Genomic DNA, 24789 nt, shown 5'->3' with positions numbered 1-24789 from the left:
TTGCACCTCAATTTTGTAAAACGTTAAGATACTAATTTTAATTTTGCAACCTTTAGCTGCTGTTTTCACTCACCACTGCTAATATCCATGTCAAAAACACAATACTCTGTTAGAACAAGAAAAGTATACTTTAAACAGATGCTTAAAATGCTATAAAGCAGTATTTTACATTAACTACAACACTACAAGGACAACTTTGCTTAGGCTAATAACTAGCTAAAAGTAACTAGCGCTATAAAATAGTTTAGCTAATTTTATACCTTTACACAAAAAATATAGTGCTTTATTAGTTATTTCTAAATTGTTAAAAGTATATGGAGTTATAATAAATAGAAATACAAATTGTGTATTAGATACCGACCTGTTTAAAGCTATCTGAAGCACATATCTATGTCAGATGTCGCTGCCATTCAGCTCCAACATCACCTATTTCAACGGTTAATCAAACAAGTATTATTTTCTTACACATCGCGTTGTAGCAGGTGAAATGAGCACTATGTTAAAGTTTAAACGTGAAAAAAATACAATTAAAACGTAGGACATTAGCTAAAGCACTTCGAAAGAAATCAGGGAAACACAAAGTAAGGTACCTTCTGCTCTTTTTCACTAATTAATATTTCACTTTTCTGGTGGCTCGTGTCGGGTTTCCAGAGGACTTCAATACCCATGATGCCTCAGTGTCCCTTCTCAGTCATGTGATTAGCTTATGACAGAGGGAGCTGTTTTCGACAACAACATTTTATTCATTTGGGGGATATGTTTTGACATTGAAGAAATCACGTTTTGTTATATCGGTACATGGTTATGATAGTTCTAATGTAGTAAGGTAGGGTTAAGGATACAGCTGTTCTGCTCGGATAGGAATAATAACACAATGGCGGAAGTGGAAGAGCAGGTAAGCACAACATGCTAACGTTAGCCGGCTAATGTTGATGTCTCATACATAGTTGTTTCAAAATTTTAGAAATATTGTCGATTAACAATGTTACCGGGCTTGATTTACTATCTACTATCGGTCCTTAGCTAAAATATGTACACATTTGTGTATCGAAGTGACAGAAACGTTTGCCCTAGTTTATTTCAAACCTTTTAATATATATATGCTGTTTTTGTATATTCCTCGATCTTATTTTATGTGTGCTTAAGTTAAAGTTATATTAATACACAGCTTACATAAAAATGCACAATAATGCGTTTTTTTCTCTATTGCTGACATTCAGACTTTCTCCTCATTCAGGGCAGAAAACCCAGTGAGGAATTCACAGATGAGTCTGAGGTATGAAACACACGAACACCACTTTGTGCTGTTGTTTCTTTTGTATTTTATAAAGACAGACAGAGAGAACAAGAGTTTAAACAAACAGTCAGGAATAAAATGCACCAAAAAATGTAATGGAATTGCACCACTATGTCAGTGTAAGCATGTATCAACAGCAACATATTGTTGATGTCAGGGGTGTGCATTTTTCTGTCAGACAAGGGTGATTTTTGTACTCAGATAAAGCCCACTGCTTACTGAAAGGACTGTAATACATAGCCAACCTTTATCAACACTTCTTGATCCCAAAAGGATCTTTGTCAGGTTTTGAGAGGTGTCAGACACTCATGAATTACAGATAGCTTTCCAGATCCATCAATATTAGGACTGAGCTTCAGTCTCTTACAGTACACCTGTGCTTCTGAGAATCACAAGTAGGCTAAATAAAATATAGCTTTACACATCAGTCTGGCAGAAAGGGGAGTTTGTCTTTTTAGAACCCAGAGAATAGAATGAAATATTAGGAAATGGAAAAAGAAAATTTCAAGCTTGTAAATAAAACTCTGACATCCTGTTTTCTGTGCACAGTGTGTTCATTACTTCAGGACACAAACAGATAGAGTGAAACTAGCAACAGGGACTGTGGGATTGTGTATCTCCTCAAAGTGGCTGCAGCTGATTACTTTCACTGGTTGACAGCAGGCTCACTGCATAAATGTGCCTTTTACTAGCCTTTTCTACTCTGTATCTCTAGCTTTGTAATTTAGCTGCTGTAGTGTAATTTGTAATGACATAATCCAGTAAAGCTTTGATGTTAGAATCATTTTTTTCCTCTGGACTTGTTGTCTTAAGTATTTTATCAACAGAATCAAGGAGATGGTTTATGCATACAGTGCATGCAGTGACATTCATGCAGAGAATAAGACAAAAGTAATCTCATTAATATGAGAGCCATTACTCATCTTACTAAGTCAATCTATAGCTCTTGATTAAGGCTAACTAGTACTCAGACTTCAGATCCTAAGCGGGACTATTTTTTAAATTTGAATTCTGGGTAAACTAATGAAGCAGGTGCCAAAATCAGGGCAAAGAAATGGCATGATTTAAAAATGCATACCCTCCTGAAGCTTTCTCATCTTTGTCCCAAGAAAAAGACTAAATATAGTGGTGACCTGACATTGTTTTTCACTGGTATAGAAAATGAATCCATTTATGTTTATGGGAGCTGTCATGCCACTTCTTTATTGATATATAGAGCAGAGCACTTGAGACAGGTCTGGCAGACTCTAAACTGCTGTCAATCTGATAAGTATCAAATTTCCATTTCGTGTCTGAGAACAACTATGATGTTCCTCCTTTTCGAAAACTCTTGTGATTAAAATTTTACAGCCTGAAAATACCCCGAAGTGCAAGACATCTTGTATTACAGTATTCTGAAAGGTAATTACAGAATTTCGGCCAGTTATGCCAAAATCTATTATTGAAGCTTTAAGCCTTTTTTCAAACTAAAAAACTTGGCTTCAAGCCTCTGTGCTTAGTTTGCTCCAGCAGAAAAGTTACTTTCAGGAAGAATTTTAACAATTATAAGACACTGTATCAGCAAAATTCAGGAAATAATGTTATAAAAAAGAAATCTGGAAAACTAATGCCATTTAATAAGGACCCCTAAACAGATGCATCTGAATTATGCTCATTGGCAGATCAGTCTGGCACTGCTCCCATTCACACAGGCTAGATCAGGCAAACCAAATGGCAACCATTCATCTGGGTCAGATCAGATATGGTTTGGTATAATGACTCGCTGTCACCACAGACTGCTGTCTGTCCAGAATTTGCTTTTGTCCGTGCCATTGCTTTGGTTGGCTGTAGGTCTGTCTAGTTTCATGTTAAGACATTTTTCTCTGAACCTGTTGAGAACATTGTCTGGAAATCAGAAATGAATGGACCCAGACTAATTCTCACTTAACAATTTAGTCTGGCAGTCCCAGACTAACTGGACTCAGCTGTGTTAACTTTAAAGTCCAGGCTCCATATTGTTACCCTGGACTAAATATTTGAGTCTCTTCATATTTCCAGTAGTTGCTGCACTCCCTAAATGTTATTGCATTCCGCAAAATTAATGAACCTCAAACATATTCTGCAAATTTATTATTACCCGTTTTTGTCATTTGTTGCCTCGTGTTGGTGGTAAGTTAGGTAGAGTAGCTTGAAATAACTATGACATTCTTTTTGTGCATTATTCTAGCCAAAATAAACAGTCTAGTAATGCTATAGACCACTCTAGAGCTGCACAAAATATTGTTTGAGCATCGACATCGCGATGTACATGTGTGCAATAGTCACATCGCAGGTCCTGCAATGTAGGCGGCAAATGAACTCAACGTGCTCTCATCTAATTTCAAGGGTATGTGACACGCATTGCACGCAGCGATCCATCAATCACGATCTTTCCTAATCAGTTTGGAGGGAGTTGCTGGTAACAACATTGAAAAATGAGCAATGAACAAGAGAAAATCACTGTAAACGAAGACTTGGTGCCAAAAAGAAAAGCAACATCAGTTACCTGGAATTATTTTAGCTACAAGAAGGATGATACTGAAATGCATGTTCTGTGTTGACAGTGTCTTCCACCTGTTGCCACAGCAAGAGGAAACACAACTAATTAGTTTGACCATTTACGTCAGCACCACACAGCTATTATATACGCCAGAGTATTTTTTCATATCACAATATATATCGCAGGGGTATAAAAAAATCGCAATGTCAGTTTTTTTCCAATATCGCACAGCCCTAGACCATTCTATAATACCTTAATTAAAACCGGACCCTAGAGAGCCTTTGGTCAGTAAGGCACTGCCTAACTGCTAATTTTAACTGTAATTTAACATTTTGTTACATTTTCTGCAGTGTTTTCATTGTGTTTGCTCACTTCCATACATGGGGAGGTGGTTAAATAAGTGGACTCTCACAATATTCAGGGAGACATTTTCTGTCAGTATTTCAATGTTCAGGCAGACTAGTTTATTGTTCCATGTGTTTTTGAGGAAACTTAAACAAGATGCAGACATGAGGAATAGTTCATCTTCATGTCAATGTCAATAAGCAGAGATTACAAGGTACAAAAAACACAAAGACCAGCTCAGCAGTTGACAAAACAAAGGGCAACTTACAAGAGATGGCAAAAGTTTGAAAATGGGTAGTTTCTCTCTGGGGATGAAGTTTGCCTTTGTTGTTTGATACGCCTTTGAAACCCGTGACAAATGCCCTCGCATCAGAAATCTCACAACCAGAATACACAGGAAATAGCCTAGATATGGCGTTGTTGAGTGGGAAAGGATTGTTTTTGAAAATAACATTTTTTCCACGCTATTGTCCCCCACCTCAAACCCAGTAGCACATAATGGCAGACAATGTTTTGAGTTGATGCACCCTCTGGGCAGCCACAGACTGTGCAGCATTGGTTATAAACTGAATTATGAGTAATATTCAGGCTGTGACTGGCCACAAATGTTGGCTCACACTGCAATGTGTAACATAGTAGAATACTTTAAGTTTGTTTTATGAAAAGACCCAACCCATGTATTTCACTGGGGATGAACAGCCTGAAGAAAAGATAAAAATTACTTTATCCTGCATTTCAGGCAATGTAATGGGAATTTGTTTTTGCACTGATATCTCCTGGTAGAAACATGCACGGCATATAAATTATGTTTAAGTTGCCAGAGCATATGAAGACTTGTGTCACATATGTTGTTTTGCTGAGTTTGGTGGAGAGGAAGTTAAAGTAGACTGCCTCCCAAAACATATTAGTTTAAATTCATTCGTGGACGACTGTAGATTATTATAGGACGGCTGTTGAAGCCAATGAAGGACACATTTGTTGTGTTAACACATTGTAGAGTTTTAATAATTTCTCATTAATTAGTCAATTAGTTGTAACTTAATCAGAAACTTCTTTGATTTTAATTATTCATTTCATTTATTTTTCTTTGGTTCTTGGCTTCCATGTCCTTAAATATGAGCATTTAGATTTTAGACATTTGGTGGAAGATAAACAGGCATTTCATTAATCGCTGTTTTTCACACTTCATTAATCAATTCCTTAATTAATGCCCATTAATTGCAGCCCTAAAGTAATATCTTGTTCGTATTTGCTGCGTTAAGGAGAGTAATTGTAGTCTGATTTTCAGTATTTTTTCCTGAATTGACAATAATACCCCCCCCCCCCCGCCAAAAAAAAAAAAAAAAAAAAAGAAAATGAATAGGTTTTAGGGCTCACTGTGTTCTTTGTATTTGGTGCTGATATTGATGCAAATCAGTAGTAATAAAGGAGACTGTTGAACTTTGGAGCTAGAAATGTGCAGTAAAAATGAAAAATCTGTGTCGTATTTAGACGCAAAAACCATCAAAACTGGACTGAAATTATGTTTTTATTGTTAGAAAAAAAGGATAGTGTAATTGAAGTAGACAAAATTATCAGTTGTCTCATTTCATCCATGACTTGTGTAGTCAATCGGATATTTATTGCTTAAGGCCTATTTTCATTTTGGCATCTGAACATTTCCTGACATGATATAAGTTTGTCACATCAGATGGAGCACATGTTCACAACTGCAAAAAAACAGTCTAAATGCATGAACATAGTCAGTGTCAACAAGTTATTAAGCAAACATGGAGTGAGACACTTTACGAGGATTACAGCAAACTAACTATAGACAATTCCTACAACAGCCCTGGATGCCTCATAAAATTTCATTATACTTGAAAGAAAATTAGAAAACAAACAAACAAAAAAAAAGGTTAAAAAAAATGTAATGGGTTTTGATAAATCACTCATATGTTCCATTTCTGAGCAAATTTAAAAGAACATGTGATTCTCGTCTGAGGCCCATTGAGATTAGATTAGATTAGATTAGATTAGATTAGATTAGATTAGATTAGACTTCACTGATCCCACAATGGGGAAATTCAGTGGTCAAGGCAGCAACAGAATAGAGTGCAAATAAAAAGTGTACATGCATAAGAATAGTGCAAAAAAACAAGATAGTGCAAAAGCACACAATGTAAAATAATAATAGTAATAAAAACTATACAGACTATATTTACATATTTACAGCAGAGGGGAATTGGAGGATATTAGATAATAAAAAATGTTCCTGATAGGATTTGATTTTGTCAAGAATTAATACAATAAAAGCAACAAAAGCCAGATATATCTAACCATTTAAGGATGGAAAAAGGGAAGATTTCAGGCAGAACACAGGATGTAACAGCTTCAAATGGACTTCTTATACATTGCAGTAAATTTGTCAGTGGCTTTTAAAAACATTGTGGGGTGTGTTTGTGAGTGGACACCACACTGCTGTAATACACACCTGTTAACAAACATAAGGAGAGTCAGTCTGAGGAGTCTGCTTTCTCCACCAGGAGGAGGACAGTGAGGAGGAGCCCAAGCTGAAGTATGAGAGACTCTCCAATGGGGTGACAGAAATCCTGCAGAAGGATGCAGCCAGCTGTATGACCGTCCATGACAAGGTAGAGGTTATAATCCACTACCCACAAGGACATCGCCACTCAAGTCCACTCTCAAGTACAGAGTTCACATTGTTTATGCACACATTTTGGGGCAGGCCATTCTTTTCTCACCTCCCCTTTCTTTTCCTCTCGGGGGGGTTACATCAGAAGACACCAGGCTCCATTGTTTTATTCCCACTCTTACATATTTTCACCGCTTTTCTCTGTTTGTCCAACGCTGATATTTTTAAGAGGGCCAGTCTTGGCGAGGTGGTTAATCGTCGTGGCACTGGTAGCAGCACATGCACGCCTGAGCAGAGCAAAAGTCACACCCGGTTACATCTCCTCACATTATATTTTATTAACCACTATTGATTTTCATTCATTTATTTTTACTTTAAGGATTTTTGTCCCCTTTTTTTCTTGCTTCAAAACAGCATCCTTGCCACAGTGGGAGACATCACTTTGTTGAAATCTTAAATTTGATCTGACTGTCTTTCTTCCTTCTTCATGGTATTTTTTTTTTTTCTTCTCTTTTCCATCAGGCTACCTGTGTGGTCACACTGTCCCCCTCCAACTGTGGCAAACTCCCACAACCTTAAAGCTACCAGCAGCACATATTGCCTTATGTTGCCTCATATTTTAAGTGTCTGAATCGGAATTTCATTTGAACAATTCCATTCTGATAAATCCCTTTAAAAGTCGCTCCGCCTCACAAGGTTGAACCCTTTATTTATTTATTTTTGGTTATTTTATTTGGGAGATTGCAGAGGCTCTGTCTGACATGCTCAGCTGTGCCTGTAAATATAAGCATTTCATTATAGACTGCACTGAAGCATGGTGGGCTCGCCGCACATCCACACGCTGGTCTAGAAGGGAGGGGGATTAGGAGGAGGGCATGGAGCAAGGAGCTGGGTGGAAGAACACACACTTAATCTAATGCCAAAAGCCCCCAGTTTCTATAATTTTTTTGTCCCAGTGGACCCACGTACACACCCACACATACGCACACACGCACTTCTGCTGAGGCACAAAACACAGAAACCAGTTGCTGTTCAGTAGAAATAATAGCTCGATGCAGGGCACGGAGGTGATTGCATTGCATGGGGAGCATGGGAAGAAGTCAGATGTACAGTGCATTTATTATGCTTAAGCATTTTAATTTGAGAAAAAAAAAATGCCATTTCACAGTGTCTGCTTTAATAAATAGGGCTTTTTCCACCCCCTGCAATTTCACAGTTTTGCCTCCAAGCTCACCCAATCCCCACTATGCCCGTGGTGCTCCAGCTCAGGAAATATTTTTATATCCTCTTCCACAGCCTTCATCAGCACATGATTTCTTTTTTTTTTTTTTTTTTTTTTTTTTTTGCCCAAAATCTTGAATTGCTTTCAAGTGTTTTCTGCTTTAATTTACACTGCATTTTCCATTTTCCAGTTTCTGGCTCTAGGTACCCACTTTGGAAAGGTCTTCCTTCTGGACATCCAAGGAAATGTAACTCAGAAGTTTGAAATAGTGAGTACATTATACACTGAGGGTGGAATACTTAAATTATAACCTAGTAGTGCACATAATGAACTTTTTTTTGACATTGCCTTTCTATTTCTGTTGTGCCCTTATGTTGTACTCTTGTTGGCCTTGAAGACATTTACAACACCTTTTTTAACATTAGTAACATTCGTGGTTCAGTTAGCTGTTATAAGATTAGGACAAATTAAAGATATTATATGTGATGTTAAAATATTTGGCCTGTGTTACATATTTTTTTCCATATGTGCTGATATTTCATTATACACTGCCTAGCCTAAAAAAAGCATGCACGCACTATGTCCATATACCGCCTTCAGCTTTGATCACAGTAGGCATTCACCACAGCATGTTTATGCAAAGTCAGAATAAATGACAATGACAAAGTTGTACTAATTTTTTGTCAAGATATTGTACTGATGGCAGTCGGACCACAGTCTTCTCAAACATATCCAGATGATCCAGCGATGTTCAGAACTGGTCATTCAGTATATTTGTGTTCAGCTCATATCATTGCCAAACCTAGACCAGAACAATTGAATCAACCTCAGATCTTAACACTGCCCCCATGGGCTTGTACTGTAGGCACTAGACATGATGAGTAATCACTTCATCTGCCTTTGTTCTCACCCTGATGCATCCATTCCTCTGGAACAAGGGTCAATCTGGACTCATCAGACCACATGACCTTTATCCGCTGAAACACAGTCCAGTCTTTATGCTCTTTAACAAACTGATGGTTGTTTAAGAAATGAGAATCTACTGCATCAGTTAGAGTTTAAGAACTTGATTCTGCTGAAATATATTAATCACTACAGTAAATATCCAATGGAAGGATCCAAGTGATGACTAATTTTTTTGGCCAAGCAGTATTTGTTTCCAAAAAATTCAGAGAAATCCACACAGTTCTGTTTTTCTGTCACTACCATGGTGTCATTCATAATGTTCCTTGTGGCCATTTCATTAAAATAAAATGCAATAAGTGAAACTAAACATAATGTGAAACTTTAATACTTGACTCTGTCTGTAAACATGACTTCTGCCTGAGGCAAAAGCAGGAGTTTTCACTGGCAATGGTGGCGAAAACAAAAGCTCATATGATCCAATGCAGCTTCACAACAACATCAGACGATGTCTTTGTTAATGTTTTGAGGGCAGAAATTAAACACTGTGCATTTAATCCAAACTTAGGGTCAGCACTCAAACCTAGAGCTGTTTTTACTGAGTTGCTAACTGTCAGAATAAAATATATCCTCCTGAGACCCAGGAAGGTAAAAGTTTTGGCTTTTTTACATTAAATAATTGCTATGATCGGAAACAGCGTGATGCAACAGTTTTCCAGGTACATTTTTTAAAAAATTTTTTTAAAGGAATACCCTTTGCAGTGGACAGCGTTTTTTTTTTTTTGTTGTTGTTGTTGTTTTTTAAGTAAAGCTGTGAAACTCTTGTCACTGAAGAGGATAAAAATGCATTGCTGGGTCTCACGAGGAAATAGTAACAATAGGATATGTGGATTTATTTTCTCTGGAAAAATTTACTTACATTTTCCCTAACAAAACCATGTGAAAACATAAATATATATATAAAAATAATGAAACAAACAATGAAAATGATGTTAAGCACATGAAAAATTAAAATGACATAAAAGAAGCGACAAGAATAAGAATGTAACAAGACAAATGATGTAAAAGACACAGAAAGACAGAAGTGATGTGGAAAAACATAAACATGAATGAAGTGACAATGATGTACTATGTGACAGAATAAAAATGACATAACAGATGCAAAGAGACATAAAATAGCAAAAAAGAGACTTTCAGAGCCTGTTTTATCAGTGGGAGAATCAGTAAAATCTTACATCTGTGTTAAATGCTATGTATTTTTGCAGGTTTGCAGGGAGATGCCAAATTTCTTTTTTGGGTCTTGAGATAATGTTTGGGAGCCACTGATTTAATGTATTCCAGATGCATATTTTGCTGATGTAGTTGACATAACGCATCAGTTTTCTTTGATTTCTCTGATCTTTATGCACATATTATGTTTTATTAAATGTGGGATCTCATCAGGCTGTAAGAGGAGTCATTTCAGCAGGAATTGAATAACTGATGCACATAAAATGAAAACGTTAAGAAGAGTATTTTACACCGATCGTTCATTCATGCTCGCTTAGAATGAAGTGATATGTTCCAGATGATCATTTAAATTTGCAAGTCAGAAAAATTCAGTAATCGAGCTTGATTTGGGAGCAGTTTAACGTTACTGTACCTGTACTTGGTTTTCCATGTGTGGTGTTTTTGTTGAGCAATTCACCTAAGGAACATAGAACAAACAGATGGGTCTGAAAACATTCCTGTAAGAAAAGCTATACATACTTTAACTTGATAATACTTTGAGAACTGTTGAATACACAGGCAAACCTAATGAAATTCAAGTAACAAAACTTAAAGACTTTTTTTGGTCATGAGTCGACACTGTAATATAAACTCCCCCACTGGGATTGTTTTTAAGTGACACATGCTATAATTTATGCCATTTGGTTGATCCTTTTATCTAAAGAGCACTATAGTGTCATGATGTCTTAAATTTAAAAGCATCAGCGATACCTTCAAAGATCAGTGCCGTGCTCTAGGCTTTGACACATATGGAACCAATGCATCCATTACATACACAAATTTTTATTTATTTATTTATTTTTTTGTTGACTTTTCGCTTTTACTGGCATTTTCACTTAGTGGGCTAAAATGTCAGCCATAGAGATATTTGCCTTGCTCTAAAAAAAGATGCCATGATATTCTGTCTCTGCAGAGTTCAGTGAAGATCAACCAGATCAGTCTGGATGAAAGTGGAGAGCATGTGGGCATCTGCTCTGAGGATGGGAAGGTGAGATCTCGCCGCTCATCACTGCTGGTTACTGATCCTTGGGCACCACAGCAAAGAAGCAACAATCAGTGTTTTTCATCTTTCATAATTCATCCTTAGATTACTATTCACGTAAAAACTCATCTTATCAGGGTTAAACTTTATCCTAATGATGTGGAACTTGAAGTTTTTTGGTGGTGATTTCTAAGTGGGATTTTTTTTTTTTTTTTTTTTTTTTTCCAGAAGACACTTTCACCATCAGAGCATTAACTTAGAGTTTTATCTTCATCATATCTAGACATAAATCCTTATTTTGTTCATGATGCATTGAATTTATAAAAAGCTGGTACCAATTTTGAAAAGTAGGGGAAAAGGATTGCACTCAGATCCGTTGAGCTGTCAGTCAACCATCATCCATCTATGGATACCCTCTCCCATGTTCTCCACCTTGCTGTTATCTTGTCTCCTCTCATCATTACCACCATCCTTCATGGATTTCGCAGTCAAGATATGCTCTCTGATATCGTCCCCCCCTCCCCCTTTACTTCTAGCACTCTGGTGGCAAAAAAACAAGATCTTGTCACACAAAAAAAGTGGAGCAGACAATTAAAATCAATGCTACAGCGATTGTTTCCCTTCAACCAATTCACTTGGCTGTTAATCCTTTAAAATCTAACCTAATCCTTAATCGTTGATGCAGATTAAATAAGAGATTGCATCAGACTGCCATATTATTCACCTACTTACAAACTGCTCTTTTTTTTGGGCCTTGAATATAGAAAAACCAGGGGTCTTCTCTCCTCTAATGGTGCATTAGGGTTTGCTGCGGTCAGCTGAGGCTGTGGTCAAGTCCAAGATTAGGACTCTAGTTTCTAAACCCTGCAGGGTTCAAAGAATCAACTCGTACACTAATTGGTGACCCAGCGGAGAAAGTAGGGAGCCAATCAAAGTCTTCTCTGACTGCAATTCCCCCTGCTGGCCTCGGATAGTTGCAGAGGCAGCAATTAAAGGAGAAATTTTGAGTTATTCACCTTTACTTGCCATTCTGCTGTTTCATCTCTGTTACAGGTTCAAGTATTCGGCCTCTATACAAGAGAGGGCTTCCATGAGAACTTTGACTGTCCCATCAAAGTAAGCTGAAAACTTTATAGATGTCTTTGCATGTATCTGCTCTCATGACTTGTTTATAGCCAACTAATAAGAAGGTAATCGAGTGCGCCACAGTAGTGTACTCTGATCCTGAATCTGTCTCTCTGTAATGTTTTGTAGGTGGTGGCATTACATCCTCAGTTCACCAAATCTAACTACAAACAATTTGTCACTGGGGGCAACAAGGTAGGTTTGAATAGTACTTTTTACTTTACTCTCCGGCGTTCTTAGGCCTTTCCGGCTACAATAATTCATCATCATTGTGTCCTGCTACAATAATTCATCATGATTGTGGTCAGGTGTAACTGAATCCTGCAAAGCTTGGCTGAAGGCGACGCACAGGCCTTTGTCTGGTGTGAAAGGCTCTTACTTTTCTGTCTCTTTGCTGGAGTGCTCTCCGGAGAGCTACCCATTTTCACAAAGTGCTGTTCGCTCAACAGTGTTTGAAAGGCAATGCTTCACGAGCACGGCAAATAGATGTCATTATCAAGAGGGTACATAGTCTTAGGATTTCCGGGTTCATGCAGTGATTTCTTTTCCTAAAAGTTATCTCCGGGAGGTATGTCACCAAGGGAAAGGAAGGAAAAGGATTTTTGACATTAGGTTTGTCATTTTACTTCTGGGATGTGAAACGGGCTACAGTAGGTGTTACCAAATGCCAATTACACTACTATAAACTGCACTGACATTGCGTCATTGCTAAACCATCCATAAATAAAATATACTGACATTTATACAACCGGGGTGAGGAAAAACAACTTTTTATGAAACCCCATTGTTAGTGTTACTTTGCCATTTTCTTTCAATTGCCGCTGATTCCTCTCAGTTCCAAGTTGTGAAGGCCTCCACAAGGTGCCTGTGATGAAAATCAATAAGCCTCAACGGGAGCCACATCCTGTCAAAGGAAATTCAATTTTGTCTCCACAGTTCTTTTGTCATATCATCTCTTTGTAGAGCAAACTGTTTATTAACATAGCCCAACTGCTGAATTAAAGAGTCTATACAACCTTCTCCCTGCCTCCTTGGTAATATTATGCACTTTTTGGGAGCATTTTTTATACCAGTTTATATAGTAAGGACAGTAACAAAGCGGGGAATGTGAATGACAAGCTTTTGTCCTTTACAGCACATACAGTACAAGGCCTGATCATTAAGCTGCAATTGATGAAGCAGCACTGTGGTCGCTTTGATGGCATGTTACATTGTGGTTTAAAAACACAAACCTCACACCGCACCTTGAAGCATGGCTTGAAAGCTTTGCACACCTTTGAAAGAAGACAAATGCTCCCTGCAAAGAGTTGTGTTTAAATACTTACCCACAGTCAGTGCGATAAATGGTGTGGAGCTCCTATAGGAAGGAGCCGTAACTTACTGTGCAGAGAGTGAGAGCAATAGATGAAACCATGCTTGTAATTCATTACTTTTTCAACCACTTCTTTATGGTTTTCACACTATCTTGTACTCGCAATTTACACTGGACATTTGAATCCTTAAAATGACTTCCTCCACTGCTGAATGTGAATTTTTTCTCTCAAATGAAGTGTAATGAACAATCTGTCTTCATTGCCTTTGTGCCTAAATGCTCTGAAGTGGAATTAGAATGTGCATAAAAAGACTAAAATCAGGTTTTACTTATTAATTGATTAATTATTTGCAGCAAAAATGAGAATGTTCCTCACAGTTTAACTTAAGTCTTTTAGACTGTCTTCCCCATTTATCAGATGCGCTCCATACTGGGTCCTCCTTTGTAATTTGCTGTTCATCTACTGCCCTCTGTAGGTGAAGCGGTGCAATTGCAGCCACATGCTGTTTCAAAATTGTGCTGCAGATATGTGTCAGTATTAAATGTTTTCTGATTTTTTTCTAAGCTGCTTCTGTATGAAAGAAACTGGCTGAATCGCTGGAAGACATCTGTTCTGCATGAAGGGGAAGGCATCATCACTAATATTCAGTGGAGGGCGAACCTCATCGCTTGGGCCAACAATGTGGTGAGTATCTGTCAGATTCACCAGACTCCAATAATGTCCACAGTGTATGTTTACATGCATGTGTAGGTTAACCTCTAATGTTTCCTTGTTTCTTTTAGGGAGTTAAAATATATGATATCAGCACAAAACAGCGGATTACCAATGTGCTGCGTGACAATGTTAGTCTAAGGCCAGATATGTACCCATGTAGCCTCTGCTGGAAAGACAACACCACCCTCATTGTTGGCTGGGGTACTTCTATTAAGGTGTGGCGTTTTTCTAATCAGAGATTGTCATTAAAGCTAGTAATATTATACTATTTAAGAGTCTCTGAAATGTTGTGTTTCCTTTTCAGATGTGTGTTGTAAAAGAACGAAATCCTACAGAAATGAGGGATCTGCCCAGCCGTTATGTGGAAATAGGTACAAAATAGAATTGCTGTTAAGGATGTGTATTTACGCAGCTGATAATGGTACAGGAATATTTAACTGGACCATCACCAGTATTGCGACTATCAGATACAACATGTTACATTACAAGATGATGCAAACAGCTCTATTTATCCCATCAGGGGCAATTTTTTAAGAGCAACTTTTTAGTTATAAAACACACCGCACAAACAAACAAACATAGCTAAGTCTAAATTACATTTTTACGATCTGTAAAATTCTGTGAACAAGTAACAACATTGTTAAGTAAGTGTCATAAGGGTCAGATAAAAAAATTTTGAGTAATCTTAATATTAAAAGACACGTATAGAACATTTAGTAGTCAATTTTCAAAGGGAGAAGCTAACGTTGTGCAGATACATTGTCATATAGTTTCAGTGTCAAAACTAATTTTTCTTGCAAAACCCACAGCACAAATGGCTAACTTTTTTTCATTATGCTTCTTTTACTGTGTCTGTTTTAACAGTTTCTGCATTTGAGACAGAGTTTTTCATCAGCGGTCTGGCACCGCTGGCAGATCAGCTCGTCACCTTGTTCTTTGTGAAAGAAAACTCTGAGCACATGGTAATAATATGTGTTCATTCTTTGATTCACTCATTTTATGTAACCTCTTAAAGATTTGCAATGTCGCTGTGTAGTTGGAGCCTATTCCAGCTGACATTGATGATTTTATTTTAGTTTTTTGTGTCACTCAAAAATCATACTGTATAATATGTACTGTAGTCATTTTTTTTACATGTTGTGTGTCTGTGTGTGTGTGTGTGTGTGTGTGAGAGCAGGACGAGGATTTCCGTGCACGGCCTCGGTTGGACATCATCCAGCCTCTCCCAGAAAGCTGCGAGGAGATCTCTTCAGATGCGCTGACCGTGCGCAACTTCCAAGACAACGAGTGCAGAGACTACCGCCTGGGTAAGACTATAAAAATTGCCCTCTGAGAAATGTCAGGCAGCCCTATACTGCGCTATGATTTCATTATGCGCTGACTATCAAATGTCAGCTGTAATGTGCAGTACGCAGAGGCATAAATGTATTTTCATTAACAGAGCATTCTGAGGGAGAGTCGCTCTTCTACATCATCAGTCCCAAAGACATCGTTGTGGCCAAAGAGCGAGACCAGGATGACCATATCGATTGGCTGCTTGAAAAGAAGAAATATGAGGTTTGCGTTGTTGAGTTTAATGAATGTTGCTAAAGGTTACAGTCTGCAATTCCACAGTTTGATTTTGTGTCCTCTCACTGTGCTTTCGCTGTGACAGGAGGCACTGATGGCTGCAGAGATCAGTTTCAAAAACATTAAGAGACATGACGTTCAGAAAATCGGAATGTCTTACATCAATCACTTGGTAGAGAAAGGAGACTATGATGGTGCTGCGAGGTAGGTTTACCACCATTTGATCCATGTCAGAGGTTTTACAGTAACCATTCTGTGACAAATTTGGAAGAAGAATCATATTACAAGCACTAAACCAATTGAATTAGATGGGTTAAGAGATAAACTAAATGCAGGATCATTTTTATATTTCCTATAAGACAGATCTGCAGATTTCATACGGAACTTGAACATGGATAAATTTGACAGTAGCTTTAGAAGTAATTATTACACCGCTAGTTAAGTGCATGCATCATTGGTGTTTTCTTATGATCAAAATGTCTTAAATCAGTCCAAAAACACATGAACTATTTGCTTTGCAAATTTAATAAAATAGTAAGTGGCAATTACATTCATGTAAAAAATGTACTTTGATCTCGATAACAAGTAACTTACAAGTAAATGAAAAATGTATAATGTTGAAAAGCAATTTAGAAAAAAATGAATACCCATAAAGAGAGTATAAAGGTCATTTTAAGGGTAATTATGTTAAATTGTTATCTTTATATTACAATCCACTAATCCAGAATTGAGCCTGGTTTTGTCCCTTTCCAGCCTGTGTGAGGTTAATGGGAAGTCAGGATCTAAAGTAAATAAGTGTACATATGCATGCAATGCTTTTATGTTAAAGATGTCTTCTATTCTTTACAAATGAAGTCTGTTTTTGTGCATGTTCATTTGTTCCTTGCTGTAATATGTCAGTGAGCTGAGATTTATGAAAGATGAGTTAACTTTTAGCCCTAGAGTAAGTATTTATTCACTGAAGTCAAAGGTAAACCCTTTTGTGAGTTCTTGGAGCATAGTTTTGTGGTGAAGACTAATAAAAACAGTCATGGCAATATATAATAACATATTGTACCATTCATATCAGAATCAGAATAGTTTATTAATCCCAGGGGTAAATTACTGTGTGTTACAGTTGCTCTTTTCAAGTATAATAAAAAGTAGCAGGAAAAAAATTATCAATACAACAGCAACAAAAAAAATAGATATATGTATATATACACATATATTGAACAGGACCGGATTTAGCGTACAGATGTGGCCCTCTAAAAGAGTCTCAAGTTCTTAGGTGGACCCTTAGGAAAATGAATTGCCCGCCCTTGCTCTAATAAACAAATATGGGTGTCACCAGGTAGATTTGCTACACAATGAAAACAGTAGATGCAGAAGTGTCAGTCCTCTCAGATCACATGAATTACAATATGCCCAAAGGTAAATATGGAATTTTTACCCATTGACACTAAAAAACTATCAAGCACTGCAGCTTTAATTGTTCACTTACACAGCAGCAAATGGCACTCCACTGCCAATTACAGCAAATGTGCTTTTTTCCAATCCAGGAAGTGTCAAAAGGTTCTTGGCAAAAACATGGAACTGTGGGAGAATGAAGTTTACAGATTCAAGACCATTGGACAGTTGAAGGTAGCTGTTTTTCAGAATTCATAATAAGCACTTTTATAAAGTAGAAATCTATTATTAAAGTCATAATCTACCAAGTGTAAAATGTGCCAGAACTCTTATTTTGTGTTTTATTACTTGACCTTCTACACCTTCAGGCCATCAGTCTGTATTTGCCCAGAGGAGATCTGCGTCTCAGACCAGCCATCTACGAAGTGATCTTACATGAGTTTCTTAAAACTGATTATGAGGTATTTTATCTCCTGATCCTCTTTACATCTACATCTTTAATTCCTTGGTATTTGAACATGAACTGATGATCTGTCTCACTGTCTTTTCTGTCCACGAAGGGCTTCGCCACGCTAATCCGAGAGTGGCCCGGGGAGCTGTATAACAACATGACCATCGTTCAGGCAGTCCTCGATCACCTGAAGATCGACCCCACTAACCGAACTTTGCTCACCACGTTGGCCGAACTGTGAGTACTGGTGGCTTTGGTGCAGTATTAGAGGTCCACTTGAACACATATTGAGCAACACAGTCAAACACAAGTCAAGTGTGACAAATTGAATATTTAATTTTCTTCAAAGTTTGGTAACTAGTAAGTCTTTGATCCTGTTGCAGGTACACGTATGACCAGCGATATGACAGAGCCTTAGAAATCTACCTGAAACTGAGGCACAAAGATGTTTACCAGCTCATCCACAAACACAACCTTTTTTCCTCGATTGAAGACAAGATTGTCCTCCTCATGGACTTCGATACGGAGGTGATCAGATTTTCCATATAAGCAGTGTGTGATTTGCCTCTTTGTAATGAAACAATCTGTCAAAAATGTTATCAGGAGCTTTTTTCATATTTTAAGTCCCAGCTGACTAATAAATATACTCTGTAAATTCCTGCCGACAGAAAGCTGTTGACATGCTTCTCGACAACGAAGACAAGATATCGGTATGCGTACCCAGATTCATTTGATTGTTCAATAAAAATATAATGAAATTTTCTGCCAACTGAACTTTTTTTCCCTCTCCTCCATCGGTAAACAGACAGACAGGGTGGTGGAAGAACTAGCAGACAGACCCGAGCTTCTGCATGTGGTGAGTTGAAATCTGTTAAAGTCAAATTCACAAGAGCTCACTTTGTTATTGACCCACCTTTTCCCCACAGTACCTCCATAAACTCTTCAAGAGGGACCATCACAAAGGCCAGAAGTACCACGAGAGGCAGATTGGCCTGTACGCTGAGTACGACCGGCCAAATCTCTTGCCTTTTCTGAGAGACAGCACCCACTGCCCTCTTGAGAAGGTAAAAACATGTCATCCAATCAAACATTGAGCTTCTAGAAGCTACAAGAATTAAAACCTCTTGTCACAAGAATGCTCAAAAAGGCCAAAAACAAATGCTTCCTTCTCCTCTGTCTTCCCCTCACAGGCTCTTGAAATTTGTCAACAGAGGAGCTTTGTAGAGGAGACGGTTTTCCTGCTTAGTAAGTGTTAATTAATGGTGGTTTCCTTTCTTCTCACTGTGTCAAATGAGTGAGCGGTCTGATCCAGTATGCAGGGTTTGTACAGTACTTGAAATCCTTGAAAGTGGTTGAATTTCAGTGTGGTCTTTTCAAGGTCTGGAAAGTGCTTGAATTTTAGTTTAGGTGCTTGAAAGTGTTTACAATTAAAACTACGTGATTTATTTATGTATTTTTAACTCTGCCAGGTCAGATGGCAAGCCAAGGCTACTTACAGAGAGGTGATACATTTTGAAAGATAAAACTTTATGTCATAAAAGAAAATTAGCAGGTGCTCTCAGGTAAACTCCAGGTTTTATCTTAATATTTACCTCAATGCCAGTGTGTCTGAAGAACGCCAAGTGGCTGCCCCCCTTTTTTTTGGATAAAACTCTGTGTTTTTCTTTAATTTCCAAATTTTTTGCTATCACGAAACATAATTTTACATATTTATAGCATAATATAATGTACATCATTATGATAAAAAGTGAAAAAAATAATCATGAGTATATGTATTCCTGTAGATATGTATTTTACCCCAGTGATAAGGTGCTGTACTGGAAAAATTGGAAATGTCCCATCAAAGTGCTTGAAAAATACTTGAATTTGAGCTTGAAAAATGTGTGTGAACCCTGAGTATGTTTCATTCAGGCCGGATGGGAAATTGCCGACGAGCTCTGCAGATGATCATGGAGGAGCTGGCAGATGTGGACAAGGCCATAGAATTTGCCAAAGAGCAGGATGATGCAGAACTCTGGGAGGATCTCATCTCTTACTCCATCGATAAACCACGTACGGCCATCTTACGGGTTGTTTATGTCTGTATTTTATCCTTTTTGATCTTGATTTTCTTACTATTAAGACGCCCTCTTTCTGTCTGCTGTGTGTCTCCAGCCTTCATCACTGGCCTCCTTAATAATATTGGGACTCATGTGGATCCCATCCTGCTCATCCATCGCATTAAGGAGGGCATGGAGATCCCAAACCTCAGAGATTCACTAGTGAAAATCCTCCAAGACTACAACCTACAGGTTAGAAATGTACATTAGTGTGGATGTGAATACAGTTTTAACAGAGTTGTTCTACATTGAAATACTATCACTAGATAGATGCATAAACAGAGAGGGTTTGAATTAAAACTCTGCTTTTTAAGCTCTACTAATTAGCATTTTCTTTATTAACTTGCCCTTGCTCTTTTGTTTTTCTAAGATTCTGCTGAGGGAAGGATGTAAGAAGATCTTGGTGGCTGACTCTCTCTCCCTGCTCCAGAAAATGCACCGGACCCAGATGAGGGGAGTTAGAGTAGATGGTATGTGCACTGTTTTTGGTCTGCATCCAGAAGCAATGATATAAACAATAAATAAATTCAAGTTCCAATTTTATTTACATAGCCCCAAATCACATCAGAATCCACCAGGAGCAAACACTTGCAGGGTTCACATGCGTCCTGGAAAACCTGGAAAATCATTGACTAATTTTCCAGTCGTAGAAAACGTATGGAAAATAAGAAAAAAGGTCAAATGTTCTGGAAACGGTTAAGTTATCCTGGAAAATTATGTATCGTCCCCCCACCTTGTGACCTTGTGTGTCTAAACTGAGATGAAACAAAGGAAACTGTTTTTCAGTGAAAATATACAAATGTTTTTAGAGGAAGTGCAGGAGAGAAAGAAAGAGAGAAGAGAAAGTTGCGTTGGGAATTGTCCAGTTGAACATTGCTATTCCAGTTTGTCATGGTAATGAAGTGCTACGCTGTAATCTGTGGGTGTATTTGCATTATCCTATGATACATTTGTCATAATTATTTTTCATAGCTAACTTATAGCCATAAACTGCACATCAAATCTCTGAGTAATAAACGTAGAAACAACCTGGGTAAATGCAAGTTACAACTGTAGAAAAGAACACTTCCAAAGAATGAGGGGGACAGGGGCATGTATTACTGTATGATGTGATAACTTGTCTCTGTAGCAGCTGAAAATGTCCTGGAAAAGTCCTGGAAAATAATTTCAGGGGAAGAGTGGGAACCCTGACTTGGTGACAGTGGAAGGAACAACTTCCTCTTAACAGGAAGAAACCTGGAGTAGATCCCGACTCTGGAGGACAGACATCTGACATGACCAGTTAAAGGGTTAAAGAGAGGGAGAGATTGGGGGAGGGGGGAGAAGGCAGAAAATAGGGGGGAGATACGTGGATGTACAGCAAACGGAACCATATCTGTTAAAAACTAGAACCACTGTTACTAGTATCATTACTAATAACTAGCATATATACCAATAACTGTTACTACTACTACTACTACTACTCCAAATACAAGTATTGACAGTGGATATACTATCACTGGAGCTGTAGGTACCACTAATAAAAACCTCTACCATCTATATATCTATATAATAAACACTATCACAACTATATGGATAAATGAATAATGATGATGGAGGCAGGAGAGAAGCAGGACCACAGCAGCAGGTCCAGAGATGATCCAGGGAAAACCTGTGAGAACATAAAACACAGAGACTCCAGGGAAGAAGGCGAGTCAGTAACGTGTTTTCTGGGGCACGAATAGAGCAGAAGAGGAGGAGGAGAGAGGAGGTTGTTCAAATAGACCGTAATAAATGGACCATTTACTCTCTATGGATGGTATAAGCCAGGGTTTTCCAACTTGTGGCTTTTTTCAGACTTATGTCATTACCATATTTAGAAAGTAGCTCAAAGAAATGCAAAACAAATTTTGACTGATGGAGTCAATGAACTCAAGATAAATTTAGTATGAATACAGAGAATTTTTCAGGTAAATTTAGCATCTTTTCTGCTTTTTTCTACAGTGTTAGACGTAGGTAGAAGTTGCTGTGTATATATAGCCCAAATCTGATCTTTTCACTTATTTATGTTTTTTCATGACCAGCATAAATCCCATGGAATCTGATCAGGGCAACCTCCATATGTGGTCCTGAATTAGATGCAGATGTGGTCTTTTCAACGTGACCTTAGTTTGAACAGTCAGATCAGAATGCATGTGACTTTTGCGTCACTTTAAATGGGCATCTGTCACAACGTAGCACTGAAGCGAATCACTCACATTGTTCAAATGCAAGATAAATGTGAATTCAGCTGTAAAATGAAACCAGAACATTGTATATAATAGTAAAACACAGACCGGGATCCTTTTACTGCAGGGTTTTCAATACACGTATTGTATATGTGTGCAGCTTTTGTTTGTAGTGGAGTGTTTTACCTGTGTGTATTAACTCTAGAAGGGATAAAATAATGGTCGGAACATTAATAACTCTGCTATTTTTGTGCATGTGATTCATCTCACACTATAACTTTATATTGGCCACATTTTAGCTCCCAAAAAGAAGAAAAAAAAAAAATCCACATCTACGTAGTACATTACAATTGAGCACTGAGGTGAACGTGCCCATAGTCTGAAAAAGGAAAATCCCTGTTATGAACCACTGATCTCATTGAGTTGTTGTTGCCTGTTTTGTTTACAGAGGAAAACATCTGTGAATCATGCCATGCTACAATATTACCATCAGGTTAGTTCCCTGTTTTTGTCAGTTCTTTTAATGTTTTAATGTGCATTTTAGAGAACATAAGTTGCCCATTTGTGTTTCACACTTGCAGATATGGCCAAGCCTTTCAGTGTGGTAGTGTTTCACTGCAGACATATGTTTCACAAAGAATGTTTACCGTCCTCAGGAACTGTGAGTATTTACACATTTCTTTTCATGAATGCTATATAGTCATGCTTGCTTTTTTTTTCTCTGTTGTGGCTTTTATCAGTCAATCTTAGACTTGCAATATCTTGCTTCCTTTTCTCTTCACAATCTCAGCTTCCTGGTGTGCAGTTCTGTAACATCTGCAGTGCAAAGAGGCGAGGGCCAGGAAGTGGAATCCTGGAGATGAAGAAGTAACAGCGATTTTTGCATTCACAGTGTTATTATCGATGCTTTTATCCCCACTCTACCCGTTGCTTTCTCCAAGCTGTCAATGAATTAATCAATAAATATCACTTTCCCTCAGTCACTAGATTGTACACTAGCAAAAATGCAAAACATTTATATTGGATTGTCTCTGTATATTTACGTCTAACAACTGTAAAGTGCTGTAGTTCTGCCTGTCGCTAATGTGATTTGGTGATGAAATGTCTGCAATGCCTGAAAAATAAAATCACACGAAAACCATATGCAGTTTGTGATTAATAATTATGTATGCTGTCTCCATAATCTAGTAAAAGAAAATCCTCTAAAGTCAGAGAATTAATAATGCATGAGAAGAATTTAATTAAAGAGTCTTCTTGAAGCGGTTTCACAGCGTTTTATCTTGGGAAAGGTCAGCGTTATGACACAAACATAATGTGCAAATAGGAGTTTCGTTTATCAACCAGTTTTAAATGTTTTAAGAGTAGCAGCTTTCACAGTACTTCTGTTTTTCATTAGTCATTAGAGAAAATTCCAGTTCTGTAAAAAGAGTCTAAAGTTAAAAATATATATGGAACATTAAAGTAAATACGTTTAGCATACTGACATCAATGTGATTAGTAATGCCCATTTTAAAAAATACATTCAGCAATTATAGTCATATCTACATTAATTTCACTAGTATGAGTAAGATGTATTGTGCATAAATGATTCATATACGAGATTAACTTGATAATATTAAAATTATTATGAAAGGGACTAACATTTAGCTGAATGTTCATGAAAAAAGCAGTGGCTCTTCAGCTACATGTTCTAGATTTGGGTATTTAATTTTTTTTTTTTTTTTTTTTAGTTTTGTGTAAGAGTGCATGTTGTGTTCCATCCATTTAACTACCATTAAATTAAAATGTCCTCAAATTATATAGTCTTGTGCAAAAGTTATAGGCGGCCTTTAGCTTTGATGTTTTCGCAGGATTGTAATGTGCATGAGTCTTTAGTTCTAACATGAAATATACAAGAAATATGTGCACAATACTGCAACACGCACACACAAATAATCTAAACTTAATGGGTTCTGCAGGTGCAGTCAGCATTGGTGTGATTTGGATTCAGACTGTTCAACTCTCTTGGGTTGATTGTCTGGATATTTTCTTAAATAATCTAGATGCATGACAACACATATGTAGTTGTCTGTTTTTGTAGTAATATATGTACAACTGGAATATACAGCAAAGAATGTATATTGTAAATAGTATTAAACAAAAAATAATGCCAGAAAAAACAACATATTCTCAGGGTCTGTAATAAAAGATTATTTCAGAAAACATTCAGACAGTCGATCCAAGAAAGTTGAAGATTTGACTGAAATCAAAACACAATAATATTGACTTTACCTACAGAAGCTACTTATTATTATTGTTATTATTAATAATAATAATAATAATAATAATAATAATAATAATAATAATAATAATAATAATATTTTTGTTTTTTTTTGGGGGGGGTGTTTCAATACTATGCACATACAATATTTCCTGCAAAAAATAAATGAATAAATAAATAAATAAAGGCACATGTCCATTACAACCCGGGACTGTATGTATTTCTCTTTTATTTATCTTCATGTAGTTATTTTTAAGATAATTAGAAAGTTACTCTCATGTTTCATCTCCTCAAGGGAAAAAGACTAGGAGGTGCCAAAAGTTATAGATGTTTGAGTATTTTTTTTTTCCTACATGTTTTCAACCTTCCTGAAGGCTTTGACTAATACACCTTCTTCCAGATGCACAAATAGGATGAGACTAAAAGAAATAAATTATAACAGAGAATGGAAATGTCTCACTTTTGATAAGTTTTAGATGATTTAGTACTGA

The 24789-nt window shown here is 37.2% G+C and overlaps 1 protein-coding gene across 2 annotated transcripts; it reads left to right on the top strand.

The window, feature by feature from the left end:
* Nucleotides 1-700: 700 nt before the first annotated feature.
* Nucleotides 701-23177, top strand: vps41 (VPS41 subunit of HOPS complex). 2 transcript variants are annotated; one of them, XM_030123536.1, is made up of 28 exons: nucleotides 701-895; nucleotides 1238-1276; nucleotides 6686-6793; nucleotides 8208-8285; nucleotides 11103-11177; nucleotides 12225-12287; nucleotides 12426-12491; nucleotides 14174-14293; nucleotides 14392-14538; nucleotides 14628-14694; nucleotides 15188-15285; nucleotides 15501-15630; nucleotides 15765-15880; nucleotides 15978-16096; nucleotides 17434-17515; nucleotides 17650-17742; nucleotides 17842-17969; nucleotides 18116-18260; nucleotides 18401-18442; nucleotides 18538-18588; nucleotides 18659-18796; nucleotides 18923-18977; nucleotides 19644-19784; nucleotides 19887-20023; nucleotides 20202-20301; nucleotides 22487-22531; nucleotides 22620-22699; nucleotides 22829-23177. In XM_030123536.1, the coding sequence occupies exons 1-28, from the start codon at nucleotides 875-877 to the stop codon at nucleotides 22907-22909; spliced, it is 2565 nt and encodes an 854-aa protein (XP_029979396.1). In that variant the 5' UTR covers nucleotides 701-874; the 3' UTR covers nucleotides 22910-23177. The 2 variants fall into 2 exon arrangements, with proteins under 2 accessions (XP_029979396.1, XP_029979397.1); XM_030123537.1 differs by lacking the exon at nucleotides 1238-1276 and having other exon boundaries at nucleotides 22829-22909.
* The last annotated feature ends 1612 nt before the right edge of the window (nucleotides 23178-24789 follow it).

The sequence above is a fragment of the Sphaeramia orbicularis genome, chromosome 20 (assembly GCF_902148855.1).
Source record: "Sphaeramia orbicularis chromosome 20, fSphaOr1.1, whole genome shotgun sequence".
NCBI classification, from domain to species: Eukaryota; Metazoa; Chordata; class Actinopteri; order Kurtiformes; family Apogonidae; genus Sphaeramia; species Sphaeramia orbicularis.
Note: the sequence above shows the minus strand (reverse complement) of the source record. Positions and strands in the feature narration are given on the sequence as shown.

What these genes read in the sequence shown, in the direction of transcription:
- vps41 (XM_030123536.1), top strand. Translation starts at nt 875, where the DNA reads ATGGCGGAAGTGGAAGAGCAG. An exon ending in GACTATGATGGTGCTGCGAG is followed by an intron (nt 16,097 to 17,433) that starts GTAGGTTTACCA and finishes TTTCCAATCCAG; the next exon opens with GAAGTGTCAAAAGGTTCTTG. An exon ending in ACAACGAAGACAAGATATCG is followed by an intron (nt 18,443 to 18,537) that starts GTATGCGTACCC and finishes ATCGGTAAACAG; the next exon opens with ACAGACAGGGTGGTGGAAGA.